The 17,374-nt window shown below is 29.2% G+C and overlaps 1 protein-coding gene across 1 annotated transcript; it reads right to left on the bottom strand.

Moving 5' to 3' along the window:
• Nucleotides 1–782: 782 nt before the first annotated feature.
• On the bottom strand, nucleotides 783–4,336 carry LOC109005346 (very-long-chain (3R)-3-hydroxyacyl-CoA dehydratase PASTICCINO 2A-like). The gene is made up of 9 exons (XM_018984246.2): nucleotides 4,236–4,336; nucleotides 4,032–4,143; nucleotides 3,747–3,765; nucleotides 3,557–3,645; nucleotides 3,423–3,476; nucleotides 1,902–1,972; nucleotides 1,741–1,822; nucleotides 1,043–1,139; nucleotides 783–933 (listed from the first exon to the last, which is right to left on the bottom strand). Exons 1-9 carry the CDS (start codon nucleotides 4,304–4,306, stop codon nucleotides 863–865), a joined length of 666 nt encoding a protein of 221 aa, XP_018839791.1. The 5' UTR covers nucleotides 4,307–4,336; the 3' UTR covers nucleotides 783–862.
• Between the last annotated feature and the right edge of the window lie 13,038 nt (nucleotides 4,337–17,374).

A 17,374-nucleotide genomic window follows, 5' to 3' on the forward strand; every position in this document is an offset into this window, starting at 1 on the left:
TAGTGAAATGATTTATAAATAGTAATAAAATTATTTGACTTAAAATTTTTTATAAAGTTTTAAAAAATAAAAAAAATTAATTAAAATATTATAAAATTAAAATATTATTAGAATATAATGGTTAATATTATATTTATTTTTATATATAAAAATCTTGAATTGTTTTTATGTTTTGTTTAAAAGTTTGAAAAAATTTTAATGATTAGGTAAGATTAGATAACAAAATGAAAATTAAAAATTATAAAATATTTGTATTAGTGATGTTTAGATGTTGAGATTGGATAAAATAAGTGAACTATTTCTTAAAAGTTTTCCAAGACTTTTATATTGTATAATCCATCACTACTCTCTCATATTTATAGACCTTTTAAGTTTTAATTAACATCAGGGGTGATTAGTAGACTTTGAAGGGTTGAAAAATGAGAAGAGAATTTTGTAAATAGAAATATGATAATTTGTAAATAGTAATAAGTTAATTTAAATTGAATATTTTTTGAGTTTTAGGAAAAGATAAAAAAAAATTAAATAAAATATTATAAAATTAAAATATTGTTAAAATATTATTTTTAATATTATTTTTATTTTAAAATTTAAAAAAAAATGAATTGATTTTTTATTTTTTATTTGAAAAAGTTGTAATGATTAATTTGAAAGTGTTTATGTTTTAGTAATATTTGAGAAGAAGATTAGATGAGATAAAATGAGAATTTTGAGGCGGGAACTTTTTACAAACAAGCCCTAATGAATAGCACTTGAATAACTATATTCTGACCGAAAACCAGTTTTAACAATAGAATTATATTTGCCACCCAAAGAGTTCAGAAATACATTGAGAATAAAATTAAAGAACATTGCTGCCATTCTACTCTTTCTTGGATTTGGAGAGAGCCTTCTTCCTCTGCCCAAGCATATAGCTGTACATGTGAGGACTGCCTGCACCGTTGTCATGCCATTTTATCAATAGAAGTCTTGAAACATGTAAGTAATGGCCAACTAAAAAACTGAAGTATTATCTTTTCATAGAAGAATGCAAAGTTCAAACCTGGGACATAGGTTGCAAGGACCACGATTGCCATATAGAAGTAATCGAAAGAGAAGTTCCATTTGTTTGGCATCCTTATACAATACTTTTCAGATGCCTGTAAACACCTCAGTTTCTCAGCAAACTCATTTTTAACAAAGTAAATTCATAAAACCGCCAAGGCATTTGTTGAAATGAAATGCTTTCCAAAGCGCCACATTTCAAGGTGTTGTGAGCAGAGAGAGAAGAGGCGTATTAAACAGTAACCAACTTTGGCTACTACAGGCTCACATATATGACCACTTTCTTTTCTTGTGTATACCCTACCTTTGAAAACGGATGACAGATATGTGTTGAATTCAGTAAATATAAACTAGTTCAATGCTTATCAAGAAATTTTGAACAAATCAATCACATTGTCGAATCTGCAGAATGTACACTGCATCCGAGCAATACTCTCATCAACGACCTTTAGGGCGGCCGGAGAGAGAGAGAGAGATGCAAGATTATTATAAAGACAATTAACAGTTTCAGGAATTTTACCACAGTTACTGATCTCTATGGCGTCTTAAGTATGCCACTAACATAGCTCCACTATAGCAACTTCACTTTAATGTGCACATCAGCATTAAATTTGGTGTAGACATCAGGTGATCCTTATGCTACTTATGCGTATTAACAAATGAAATCATGATTTCCAGCATCATTAACATTGTTACCTTAATGTACGGCAGGGCAACATATATCAGACCAACTTCACTGGTGATGCCAGTTGGATACAACAACAAAAAGGTGCTATACCTGCATTGCATATATAACTCAAATGAAGGAAACCCACCATTTTCATTCCACTAGTGGCCACAAATTACAGAGACTATACCTGAGCCACAAGAGCCATGAAGGTGCAAAACCAAGCAACTCTTTCATCCCAAAGAAAGAATACCGGATAATCTGCAGAAGAAGAAAAAATTTGGCTTAAAAATGATTTACAGTATATTTTTCCCATGCTATTCAATTTTTGGGAAGAACTCTTTTGTAAACTATATTCTCCAATAAAGATAAATCGATACAATTATAACTTATATCAGGCTCCAGGACGTATCAACAAAAGTTCAGAACTAAAATAAAAGCCCTGCTTCTTCTCTCTTTTATTCTGTTTTAAAAGCATACCATGACACTCAAAAGGGATTGACATCTCGCACATTCATCTACAAGAACAAAATTTAAGCAAGAAAAATTGTTCTTTACAAACTTAATCAATGTAATTTCTTCTCTAGGGAATTAATATGTTACTTCAAATAATAAGTACTGCATCATACTACTTGACATTGTTTCAGTGTAATGAGCAATCTCTTTGTCCGTGATGTTTCCCTTAAGAGCATTAGAATTGGTTTCATCAAAGTCGTCATCTCTAAAATTTAACTAAAAGTACATATTTTCCATAAATTCAAAACCATTCAAGTCAAAAACCCACATTGGATTAGTCAAAATAATAATATAATATTATTATTTTAATAATATTATTTTAAATTTTTTTTCCTACACTAGTCATATGTTAATTAATAATTACTAAATATTATTTAAATTATTGTTTTCCAACTAATTTTTTTCCTCAACCTAATTATTCAACAAACACATCTTAGAATAAAACGTGGAAAATATTCAAGTAGTTGGGTCTGATATTTTAGAATAAAATATTACTTTTGAAGATGAATAGTACATCTTCAAATATGAAAAAACACTAAAGAAATACTGTAGCTCATAGTTGAAGCCACTAGTATTTGACTACTCCAATGCAGATGATTTCATCTCTATTTCTTCAAATATTGAAGATGAGCAGGCATTTGGCTAATAAGTGCCAGTGCTCAGTATGCCATCTCAAGTTCTGTTAAATAAATGAAGCGGATTTTTGCTGAAAGTAATATTAATTGCTAAACTTTTTAACCATAAAAAGCAACCAAGGTCTAATAAAAATTAATGTGTTAGAAATATTGGAGTAATGAACATTAAATAGTATTGGAAATAATGGAAGTGTACGATAAACCAAACCATTCACTCAGAAAACCAACGCGGTCCCACTTAACATTATTGAGAATAAAAGAGATTATGGACTCTTTGAATGTTGAGATGAGATAAGAAATATGTGAATAGTAGAAAAATAATTTGTAAATAGTAATGAAATGTTGAGATAAGATAAGTTTTTATGAGCACCGAAAGAAATCCAAATTCAGAAATATACATAGAGGGCACTAGGCTCAGAAATTTTTTCATATACGTGGTGATCATGCAATCTGTACCGCATTACGACTAATCCCACACAAATAAAAGCAAGAAAAAGGGGAACTGAAAATGCAGTTGGCGTAAATAGCAGGTAAAACTGAAAAATGATGGGAACACTTGCCTCTGTGATGGACCAGCTGATCACCAGGGAGGTCACAAGTACGTGACCCTGTGTCTGCAATCATGAGCTTCATTCTGTTAAACTTACAACAAACCGATAGCTTGGTATTACATAAGAATAGCATTGGTTGAAACCTGAGGGAAACTCCACAAGATGCCCCATGTCAAATACAACCTCGAACTTATCTGTGGCAGTGTTGCTGAGATCGGAGATCTAACCAGACCTTTCGTTTTAACAAAGAAAACAGAAAATATTATTTCTTGTTCAAAACAGAACATTTTCGAATCCTGGAATTTAAGAAATAAAAAATAAAAGACTGCTCACCCACTAGACCATGAATTATCTGTCAAACAACAGAAAAGGGAAGATCAGTTCCATTAAAAGCTTTTTATTCTTTTTACATAAAGAAAAATGGTTTTGTTAAATATGGCTATAATTTTTCTTTGTGGGCAATGAAAATCATCTCATATTTTGGGAGATTGGTCAATGAGGAGGATTTTCAAAATCTTTGGGGGACATGGATGAATTCTCTTAAATTTTTTTTAAGGGGAGAAACTGGGGAAGGGAATTTTCAAACTTTTGGAAGCCAAACGGTGGTGGAATTAGTACCTCCAAGAGAGCAGCGGTTTGAGCGAACTGAAGCGGGCGTTCAACAGCGTTGTAAACCTGTTCATGGCCGGACTCCCTGACCGTCTTCACAGCAAGGTAAAACACTTGAAGCCTGAAATAGATAAATGATACAGAATTAGTTTCATGGGGGGCATTTTGTGGGTACAAAAAGAGGGGGAAGAGAGAGAGAGCTGAGGCGGGAACCATCCGAAGAAGACGGTCCAGTTGTAGAGAGTAAGGTATACGCGACGGAGGAGCGACAGAAACCCAGCCATTGAAGAAACAGGAGCTCGATGGAGTTACTCTTAACACGCCCCTGTATATATAAGAAAAATTCTATTAATTATATGTAATTTTTTAATTCTTTTTATTGAATTTATAGTACATGGATTATAAATAGAAAAGTTCAATTAATTTTAAAAAATTTAAATTAAAAAATAAATAAAAATAAATTTAATATGTGATGTAAAAAATGAAAAGGATATTAGCATTAACTTCATCAAAATCATCTTTAAAATTTGATGAAAAATACATTTTTTTCATAAATATAAAACCTCTCTATCCATAACCTCACGTCGAATTAATTTATCAAAATAATAATATAAATTTTTTAAAATAATAATATTTTTAATTTTTTTATCATATTTTATAATTACATTAACTATATGTACATTAATAATTTAATTTGATACTGGAATAATTTTTTTTCAATTATTTTTTTTCTCAACCTAAATGTCTATATCGTACTTTTGTAGCCTCATCATGTATTACTTGTTTACTATAGTTATTACTTGAGGAAATGCTATGCATCAGCCTCACACCGGCACACACTTCACATCACTTTTTTTTTTTTTTTTTTTTACACTCAATAGGTTGAGTGTGTGCCGGTGTGGGACAGATGCAAATATTTTTCCTATTACTTGCCAGATTCAATGACTCTCATTTCATCACTATATGCCAAGTACTTGTTTATCTGTATTGGTACATGCACACGAAAAATAAAGACGATTGTGAGATTAAACTGGAATAAAAAAATACATTTGGTTGGTGAATAATAACACTTAAGGCTTCGTTTGGATTTTAAACTAATCTCAATTCATCTCAACTCATCATTACAACTTTTTCAAATTTCAATATAAAATATAATAAACAATTCAACTTTTTCAAATCCTAAAATAATAATAATATTAAAAAATAATATTCTAACAATATTTTATCATCTCAACTCAACTCAACTCAACTCAATTCACTTCAACATCCAAACACAACCTAATATATGGAGGAAAAAATATTTTACTATATCTCAAAGTTTTTCATTTAATTTTTTGGTTAATCCAATACAATTGTATTTAAAAAAATAAATAAACTATATTTTAAAACTATATTTTATATTTGATTAGGTTTTGATGAATCCAACTAAGGGCTAGAGAGAGTCTTGATTGTGTTAAGAGGTGCAGGTGAGAGTCGCTCAACCAAAAGGAGTACGGGGGGGGGATCTGACTGAAACAACTCGGAAAAAGGCATCCAACTCCCAACGCTCAACAAATCGAAATAGCGACGGCGACTTTTAAGACCATTCACGTTAGATTATGCATCTGTACGTGTAAAATCATATTTATATAATATAATTTTAAAATTTTTTATATTAATTTATATATATCTAAATATTTAGATAGTTATAAATAATATTTATTTAAATTTAAATAATTATTATTCACTCTTCAAAATATATTTTAATCATTATTTCTCTCTCGTCTCATTTTTTTTCTCACAATCATTTCTTTTTCTCTCTCTTTCAACAACACAACACACATTTACTTGCATATTTATTTTATTATTATAATATATTATATATATTTTTTAATTTATTATATTTTTAATATAATATATAAAAAAATTTTATTTTTATTATTACATTTGTATTATTAATGTCAAATATATGTAGTTGATGTTAATTGTAAAATATATATATATAAAAATTGATTTTATCAAAAAGTTAATAATAATAAAATAATAATAATTTATTATTATTTTCTCTTAAATATACATAAGTCAATATAAAAATTTTACTTGAATGATAAAATGATTATGTAAAAGAAGTCATTTTATATATGCTTATATATAGATCAATATTAATGCTCTAAGTAGAAGAAGCCCTGCTGATTTCGCTACCCAACATCCCGTAACATGATTTTTCCTTCTATATATATTTTTCCCAAGTTTAATATATTTTTGCTATTAAAAAAAAAAACATTCTAGATATTTTGGTCCCAAAATTTAAAATAATAAATTATAAAATTTTTATAAATCGATTCGAATTTTATAAAAATTATTTTTGCTTAACAATTAATCATAAATTTATATTAATAAATGAACGGAGCTAAATTCCAATTCCAATTTGCATACTTATGTTGAGTTTGGATTCAGAAATGAATTAAGATGTATTAAAATGAATTGTAAATAATAAAATAAAAATTGAATTATTTATTATATATTTTGTAAAAATTAAAAAAAAAAAATTGTTTTGAGATTTAGAAAAGTTGAATTGTTTATTATATTTTATGTGAAAATTTTAAAAAATTATAATGATGAGATGAAATGAATTAAGATGGATTTTGAATGCAAATAAAATAGATAAGATGAGATGAGTTGAGTTAAGATTAAAGTTAAAAATTAAATAAAATATTATTAACATATATATTTTTAATATTATTTTTATTTTTAAAATTAAAAAAATTAAATTATTAATTTTATTTTATTATAATAATTATATAAAATAAGATAAATTCGGATTATGAGTTTAGTTGAGTGGTACGAAGATTTGATTGTTTTGTTCATCTGTAATTGTAATTGAAGACATAAATGGTTGACCAAATGACTTGTCCATTAACGTTGGAGGGTAGAGCTCATTGATATCATTTATGATACTTAACACCTACATTGTCCCACGTGTTTTTTGTTTTTTTCACTTTTGGGGGTTCGTGTTATTATTATAAAACAGCTGTACGCTTTTAACGACAGAGTAGCACCGCTGTTGTACGAAGTCGTCCCGAGAGGTCTGCTGTCGTAGAGGCTTCTTTCCCTGTTTTTGTACAGGATTTTAGTCCTTTTTCTCGGATAAACATTCTGGGACTTTGTTTACGTAGACAATGTTTCTTTCCAAAGTGACGATAATGGAGAAGAATATAGAGAAGCTATGCAGAAATAGCGGTGTAATCTTTATTAGGCGGTGGCGAATCGTGTTAATTTGTCGTTTTATGTTTATTACGCGTCAAAGTATATATATTATATTATATTATATAAAGCTGTTAAGAAGTTATTTTAATTTATCTTATTATTATAATTTTTTTAAATTTTTATATAAAATATAATTAATTAATTAATTTTTTTAAATTTTAAAATAATAATAATATTAAAATATAATTTTATTCAATTCATAAAAAATCATCTCATTTCATCTTATCTCTCAATCAAAACGAAACTTAAGTCAATACGAACATGAACTATTAAATTAAATGTGTCAGAATTTTAAATCTTAATATGATCTATTAAAATAATTGAGTGATACGATACGACACGTTTTAACCTATTATTAATTAATTATAAAATAGATTGATACGACACTACCTATTTCAACATGTTTCAACTTGTATTATGCTAATAGATTGAACTGACCCAAATAATTTATTTGACCCAATTAACATAATTTTATATAAAAATTAGAATCTAATATCTTAGATTTCAAAAGACAAGTTGGGGCATTTCTCAAGCATTCTGATGCAACTCCTCCATAAGCCATAAGCCCTGACCAGTCCACCAGCTCCAAGTCTAATTCCTCCAAAATACCTGGAATTTAAGAGATGTGAGCAATACGTGAACTGCAACAATATACTAACCAACAAAAGCTCATGCAGATAACACATCTAATTGAAAGCAGAGTCCAAGACATGAACTCAATGAAACAAGATGTATTGTGAAACAAAAGTAAAAATAATGGGTTTCTTGAAGATCCCATGAAGGGGAAACTTGAATATCCGAAAGCCCTAAATTATCTAATTATTTTCTACATTTTCTCAGTCACTAAACGGAGCACTGCCACTAAAACAAAAACAACAAATTTTTCTTCTCAAGGACAACATTAAAATTCAAAGAGAAGGAAAAAAAAATACAGTAAAAGAATATTCTGATGTTAACTATAAAACATCACCGGAAAAACCACACCTTCAAAGCTTTTTTTGATGAGCATCCTCAAACCACCACGGAAAGCTTCATTTATCAGAGGATACTTGACTGGCTAAGAAGTTCAGAAGAAGCTAAGAGGCCATAGGGGGGAGAGAGAGAGATTGGTGGAAGATCATTAGACACTGAGAGATAGATGCTTCACCGCTTGAGATATTGGGATGTCATCTGCTTGAGAGAAAGGCAGACCAAGAGAGACAGTGAGACCGACGATGACGATCATGAGAGGCTTGCTATGGGTGAACGAAGACAATCATGAGAGGCTTGCTGGGGGCAACCGGTGACCAACGACATTGAGACAGGGAGATGAGAGAGAGGGAGCATGAGGGAGCTAGGAGAGCTTGAGAGTGAGGGGACGTCGTGAGTATGTGAGAATTTAAGATTGAGCATGAGAGTCTCTCGATTAGGGTTTTTTTTTAATTTTTAGGTTTGAGGTTATAAGGATAATTTTGACTCCCTAAACGGGTCAAAACGGATTGTTAAAGGGTCCAAGCGAGTTGACATGTTATCAACCCATTAAGCAATCATGTCTTAATGAGTTAACCCGTTTTGACCCAAACTCGTTAACATCAAACTCAAACTCGCAAATTTCGTATTATATTCGTGTTGGGTTCACGGGTTGTGTCACATATTGTCACCCCTAGTTGTCCTACTCTCAAAATGGAAAAAACTCCATTCTATGCAGCTATATAGAGGAGCTATGGAAAAGAAACAGTGGAGCTATGCAACGGCAAAACCAAGAATTTTACTGAGGGGGCCAACTTTTTTAATGCGTGACACCTTTCTATAAAATAAAAAAAAAGACAAATCTTAATCTTAATTTCATGTAAAATTATAACGGCATGAATTATATATAAAAATTAAATCTCAATAATTTGATGTATACATGTAAAAATAAAATTCTTAAAATATAACTTAAGATATGTTTTCAGATTTCTAACCACAATGTTTCATAAAATAAAAAAACTCATCTATTATTATTTTTATAATGAAATATTTAAAATTTATTTCTTCACTGAAACCATCAAGTGAAATTTTAGAAGCTCAACTTTCATTCTATTTTATTAAGTTTCATGTAAAATCTCGATATTTTAGTGTCATATTAAGTATATAATAATACTACAATTGAGATCTTAAAAAAAAAATCTTGCTCAATGAAGTCTAGAGGATAAAACTTATAAATTGTTCTTCATATAAATCATCAGCACTAAATGATTTTTCTTTTATTTATCTCTTTGTATTCTATATCAAGAAGCTTAATATTGTATAATAAAAAAAATTGTAATCCATATTAATAAGGTAATTATTTCTTATAAACTTAGTTTCAATATAATCTTGACGGGCCGCATCATAGAAATAGATAATATGTAGGAATTATACAAAATTTTAGGACTAAATAAAGGAAAAATTAGAGAGGCGCGCGTTTTTATGTATATAGAAATTTTAAAAACTTTTATAGAGCATATGAAAAATATAAATTTTTAGGGGGGGCCATTTTATATTTACATAGCATTATGAAAAAAACTTCAAGGAATAGTTTGTGTTTTAAAAAAATTTAGGAGGGCCATGGAACCCTAACTAAATATAGTTCTGTCGTTTGAGCTATGACAATAATGGAAAAAAATTTGGTATGAATGAGTCAATGACTACCGGACAAGGTAAATTTTTTTTCTTTTTATTCTTTAAATATTTTTTAAATTCTTTTAAACATTTTTAAAAATAAAAAAATATAAAATCATTAAACAATGCTTCCTCAACAATTAAGTAAAATAAAAATAATAAACAAATCGGTACAAAATATGTGTACAATTTTTCAATATCTCTATCATCCTCATGTAGAAAACTTTCCCTCTTTGAGCAATAACAGGAAGAGATCTTTTTTGATACCAATCTGTTCAAACATTTGATAGACAATGGGGAAAAATGTATAATTGTTTCCCTGTTAACGAGTAAACATTATAATAGAGAGACTTTCAAACAAAAAATGAGGAAGATTTGGCATCCAGTGAAGAAAATGTATTTTAAAGATCTAGGTTCTCAATTGATACTTGTCGAATCTGAAGATTGCACTGAGAAAGAGAGGGTGAAGAGAGAAGGGTCATGGTCCTTTGACAAACACCTAGTTCTAATGAAAGATTTTGAAGGGGAGTTATAAATAAAGAAAATCACAATTGCAGAAGCTTCGTTTTGGATCAGATTCTATGATCTTCCACTACATGTGATGAACAAAAATGTGAGGAGATTGACTGGAGACAACATTGGGAGTGTGGAAGAGATTGATGTTTTGAAGGTGGGAGTGGTCTGTGGTGATTTTCTCAAAGTAAGGGTTCACCTAAACATCACCAAACCTCTAATGAGGGGAAAATGCATTAACCTTTGACAACATGGATTATGTTGGGTCAGATTTATCTATGAGAGACTCCCCATTTTCTATTATGCTTGTGGCAGATTATGACATAATCACAAAGATTGCAGTAGTTGGCAAAACAATAACTATTCTTTCAATGAAGATTGCCTTCCTTTCGGTTAGTGGATGCGAGAAGGCGGTGCATCGAGAAGGGGACGAAACCACTGTGACCAGAAGGGGAATACCGGTCGGAATCCATAAATGATTCGACCCTAGAATCCTGATTGGCGAATTGGGCGATATGTGGCTGAAAATATGGGTGAAACAATCAGGAGATTGGAAATGGAAAAAATCAGTTCGAAACTAAAGGAAATTCCCAAAATGGAAAAGGAGTTTAAACGGAAACCGAAAAGGAATGTACTGAGGAAAAAAGGAAAGAAGACCAATTGTGCTACCTTAATGGTGAACTATCCTTAAATAAAGCTACGAAAGGAAAAATCACAAGTTATGGATGCAGACTGAAATGGAACTCAACCGTTAGCTGAGAATCAAATAAAGGTAACTGGGCCCCAGGTAGAGAGAAGAGGAGTCCAATGAAGCCCAACATGTTGAGATGGAAGAGGCCCACGAGGAAGGCCTAATAGCCCAGTTCATTGAGAAGAATAGATCACCTGAAGGGAGGAAATGGCAACAACAAAAAAGGTATGGTATGAAGAGTCAGCTGAAGGAGAAGATGAATCATACATAGAAGAGGAAGACAAAGAATAAAGACTTCAACTCAGAAACTAAGCTAAAAAAACCAAAACAGAAAAGGGTGGATGCATTTGAGGAGGAATACCAAGTTGAGAGATCAGTGGAGGCTGGACCCCAACCTCGCCGGGAACAATGAAAATCATAAGTTGGAATTCTCATGGGCTTGAGAACCCATGTGGAATTAAAGCCCTTTGTGATTTAATCAAGAATAAATCGAAGGAAGTTCTTGTTATTTTGTTCTTACAAGAAACTAAATTGGTAGTGAGAAGGATGGAGACCTTGAAATTTTAGTTAGACTTTGACTGTTGTTTAGTTGTTGACTGTGAAGGGCGGAGTGGAAGTCTAACTCTAACGTGGAAGAAGGAGGTGTATTTAACTATCTTCAATTTCTCTAAATACCTTACTAATGCAAGGGTGAAAGAGGCTAAGAGTGTTAATAGCGAATGGCAGTTAAATGGGATTTATAGACATCCCGAGACAACTATAAGAAACCAAACCTAGGAGTTAATAAGGTCAATGAAAGGGGAAGGTAGACAAGCATGGCTAGTGTTTGGAGACTTTAACGAGATCCTGAGTAGAACTGAAAAGAGAGGTGATAGATAAAGACCAAAAAGACAGATGGAGGAATTCAAATAGATTATGAATGATTGTGAGTTGCTTGATATGGGATATGAAGGGACAACATTCACCTGGTAGAACAATAGAGAAAGGGACAATAATATGTGCGAGAGGCTGGACAAATTTCTAGCCAATAATGAGTGGTGTGATATGTTTCCCTATGCTAAAGTAACATATGGTTCAACAACTCACTCGAAGCATGTAATAATTATTATGCAAGTATAAAGCAATACATGCAAGAGAAGGGGGAAGACCTTTTAGATTCGAAGATATGTGGATTGAAGCAGAAGATTGTGAAAAAGTTATTGCAACTGCATGGAATAGAATACCTATGCATGCTAACATGGGAGATGTGATGAGTAAAATTTTTGTATGCAGTGAGAATCTCATGAAATGGAATAAACATTCTTTTGGGAGAGTCCAAACTAAGATATAACAAGCAAGAGCCAACCTTCAAGAGCTATAGAATAGTGATCCCCAACACCTGAGAATGGATGAACATAAGAAAGCTAGAGATAATTTACATTGTTGGATAGAAAGAGATGAAATTTTATAGAGACAGAGAACTAAGACCTTGTGGTTAAAGGCAGGTGATCAAAATACCAAAATTTTCCACAGTAAAGCCTCTCGAATGAGAAAGAAGAACCATATTGCAAGACTGAAGGATGGAGAAGGGACATGGAAGGAGGGAGATGAAAGAGATAGAATTATTCTACAAAATTATCAAGACTTATTCACTGCTAACACAAAAAGAGGTGATATAGATTTCTTATCTGCTCTCAAACGAAGAATCTTTTAGGAGATGGATAGGGAACTCACAAAAAAAACATTGAGGCTGAAGTGGTGGAAACCTTGCACCAAATGAACCCAACCAAAGCTCCTGGACCCGATGGAATAGTGCCAATTTTCTTCCAAAAGTACTGGCACATTGTTAGTAGATCAGTCACTCATGATGTGTTGCAAGCCCTGAATAGTGGTATGTTTCCTTGCTCTCTCAATCATACATTTATTTCTTTGATTCCAAAAACAAAACAAAAAAAAATTGAGAAAGTGACAGAGTATATGCCTATTAGTCTTTGTAATGTAATTTAAAAATTGATATCAAAAGTACTGGCTAATTGGCTCAAGTTAGTGCTACCTGAGATTATGGCTATGTTTGGATACTAGAGTATCTTCAACACTTTCTAAGTATTCTCGTACTTTTGAAAATACTTCACATGCCAAACAATTTAAAATACTTTCAATGGGACCCACAAACCCACTTCAATCTCTACTCATAACTATTCACAAACATTCTATAATACTTATCACTATTATATATAAATAAAAAATAAAATTATTATAATATTTATCACTATTAAATATAAAAAAAAAATCATTATAATATATAAATAAAAAATATTCATCACTATTATATATAAATAAAAAAGAAAATCGCTATAATATATAAATAAAAAATAAAATCATTATAATATATAAATAAAAAATAAAATCACAATAATATATAAATAAAAAATAAAATCACAATAATATATAAATAAAAAATAAAATCGCTATAATATATAAATAAAAAATAAAATCACTATAATATATAAATAAAAAATAAAATCACTATAATATACAAATAAAAAATATTTATCACTATTATATATAAATAAAAAATAAAATCGCTATAATATATAAATAAAAAATAAAATCGCTATAATATATAAATAAAAAATATTTATCACTATAATATATAAATAAAAAATAAAATCGCTATAATATATAAATAAAAAATAAAATCGCTATAATATATAAATAAAAAATAAAATCACTATAATATATAAATAAAAAATATTTATCACTATAATATATAAATAAAAAATAAAATTACTATAATATATAAATAAAAAATATTTATCACCATAATATATAAATAAAAAATAAAATCGCTATAATATATAAATAAAAAATAAAATCACTATAATATATAAATAAAAAATAAAATCACTATAATATATAAATAAAAAATATTTATCACTATAATATATAAATAAAAAATAAAATCACTATAATATATAAATAAAAAATATTTATCACTATAATATATAAATAAAAAATAAAATCGCTATAATATATAAATAAAAAATAAAATCACTATAATATATAAATAAAAAATAAAATCACTATAATATATAAATAAAAAATAAAATCACTATAATATATAAATAAAAAAATAAAATCACTATTAAATATAAATAAAAAATAAAATCATTATAATATATAAATAAAAAATAAAATCACTATAATATATAAATAAAAAATAAAATCTTTATAATATTTATCTCTATTATATATAAATAAAAAATAAAATCATTAAAATATATAAATAAAAAATAAAATCACTATTATATATAAATAAAAAATAAAATCACTATAATATATAAATAAAAAATAACATTACTATAATATTTATCACTATTATATATATATAAATAAAATTATTATAATATTTATCACTATTATATATAAATTAAAAATAAAATCATTATAATATTTATCATTATTATATATAAAAGTAAAATAAAATCACTACAATATTTATTAATATTAAAAAATCACTATAATAAAATCATTATAATATTTATAACTAAAAATAAAATCATTATAATATTCATGGGACCTACACATTTTTCAACTACATACTCAAAAGTCAACAACTCAACATACTACACACATCCAAACAACTCAAAATACTCTCAATGGGACCTACAAACTCACTTCAATCTCTACTCATAACTATTCACAAACATTCTCAACACTTCTCATTACCCAAACGTACTCTATATCTAGCTCTCAAAGTGCTTTTATACCTAGAAAATAGCCATTGTGTCCTCTACTGGCCTTGACTTTTCACCAACATAATTCCAACCACCTACCTCCTCTGATTGATCCCGGGAAAGAGGTCCCTGAGATGGGAACTTTGGTGAACATCCCATGCTTTCTCAAGATAGAAGAGTAAAGAGGGGCAAATGGTGCTCTCAACCATTGTCCATATTGCTCTTGAGACTGAGAAATTAGGTTGGAGTTTGGACACTTCCCATTTGTATGTTTCAATAAACCACACTTGAAGCAGAGGTTTGGGAGTCTTTCATATTTGAAATGAGTCCAACATTGCTTGCCTCCCAAGTTGATCATTTTGCCTCTTAACAAAGGCTTTGTGATGTTCACTTCCATTCTAATTCTTAGCTCCACCAGCCGCAACCCTGGTCATCTACTTCCACTGTGAGCACGATTCCTATGCCTACACCTATCATTCTCCCCATCTACTCATTCATGGCTGTGAAAGGCAAATCAAGTGACAATCAAAAGACCAAGGCCTCCCCTGTAAGATAGCTCCCCATTGAAATCCTTTAGACAGATAAAGTGACGATCAAAAGACCAAGGCCTCCCCTGTAAGACCTTTTCCTTGTCAAACAGTAATTGAAACTCTAGTAGGAATTTGTTGGTGCTTAGATCTTTGAATGTTAGCCAGCCTGATTTGTTCCACACATTAGCCATGGTGCTTTTAAAAGCTTCATGGTTTCCATTCCTGTCATTTAGAATGAGAGTAAGGAGACAATGGCTACCCCTAAGTTGGGAAGAAAGAACCTCTTTCTTGGGATAGTAGTAGTTCCTGTTGTTCTTCCTCTGTAAGCTTCAAAGTCCCCCAACGTGTTGTAACATCATCCTCCATTATAAAAAACAAAACTTTATGAACTTGCACCTAAGAGAGAGTAGCTTTGTCAAAAGACAAAGCGATACACCTCACCCTTCAAGAGGAGAGGACCTTGCCACATTTTGTATGGTGGCTAATTCTTGTCTATTCTTTTGTTGATGGGCTCTCTTTATATACCAATGGAATGTTAATAATGGGCTTTTATTTCTAATTTTTCTTTGAGCTGTGTTACTCCTATCGAAAATTTGGTATCGAATGAGTATTGAATAGTGTATTTTTTTTTTTTTTACAAATATTTTTTAAATCACTTTAAATATTTTTAAAAATAAATTAAAATTTATTAAATTTATTAAAAAAATACTTTCTTAATTATTAAGTAAAAAAAATTAAAAAAATTTGATACAAAAAATTTGTACAAAAATTGGTGGCTCTATTATTTCTCCTTTTTCTTTCATACTTTTAAAAATTCAAATTCGAAGTTATCGAGGATTGATACCCAACCACTACTTCACAATTCGTTTACAATTTCATCAAAAAATAATATTATTTTAAAATTCAAATCCAACAAATTAAGACAAAAGTAAAAGAAAATTGCTTCTCCTACCTAGAGAAGCTATATTCTCTATTTTTTAAGTTAATAGATAAATAAATATTTTTCAATGCGTTAGTGAATTTTTTTTAACAAAATGTTTAAAGAAGTTTAAAAAATATTTGAAAAGAAAAATACATAAAAAATAAAAGTGGAATTTGTACAATCTGTACGATACAGAAATCATCCTTCTGGGTGACTTTAGCATTGTCCAAAGTAAAAATTACAATGCTTCGTCCATGCATGCATGGAGGAGTCAATCTTTTTGTTCCGAAAGCTCATAATAAGATAAAAATGATGGCAATGAAGATAGAGAAAAATTGTCGAACTGTTGTCAACTGTCCAACGATTTTAGTGCAAGCTTAAAGATGAGATTGGTAAGTGACCTTCCACACATTCAACCCAAATAATAAGATAAGCACCTGTTCAACCCTAATTAAGGGTGAGCACCGACATAGTCGGAGTCGGATTTCCCTAATTATCTAACTTATTTTTGTATTAGGCTTATACTATAGTGTCTAATTATATTTTATCATATTATAATATTACATATTATTTTTAGTGTCTATTTATATATTATTATACTATTGTATTAAGCGTTATTAACTTATTATATTTATACTTATTTCTATACTAAACTTATATTATAATGTCAAATTACATGTTATTATATTATAGTATTACATGTTATTATATTATATTAGTGTCTAAGTTATTGATAACTTATTTCTATACTAGACTTATACTATAGTGTCTAATTACATGTTATTATACTTTAGTAAATTTGTATTTGGGTTATTAACTTATTATACTAGGCTTATTTGTATGGTAGTTATACTATCGTCATGTTTATATATACTAGACTATTATTAGTTTATTTACATTATAGTTTAAGTAGATTATTTTATAATAATATATTATTGAATTTAACTATATAAGTTCTAGTTATATAACTAAATAAATATTCTAGTATATATGATAAATATATAAATAAATTCATATTTTTATAACATATGTACAATATTGGAGTCGGATTCAAAGTCGGAGTTAGAGTCCGATTCGGATGGCAAAGTTGGAGTCGGATCAGATCAGATTTG

Source organism: Juglans regia, chromosome 8, assembly GCF_001411555.2.
Source record: "Juglans regia cultivar Chandler chromosome 8, Walnut 2.0, whole genome shotgun sequence".
Classification (NCBI taxonomy): Eukaryota; Viridiplantae; Streptophyta; class Magnoliopsida; order Fagales; family Juglandaceae; genus Juglans; species Juglans regia.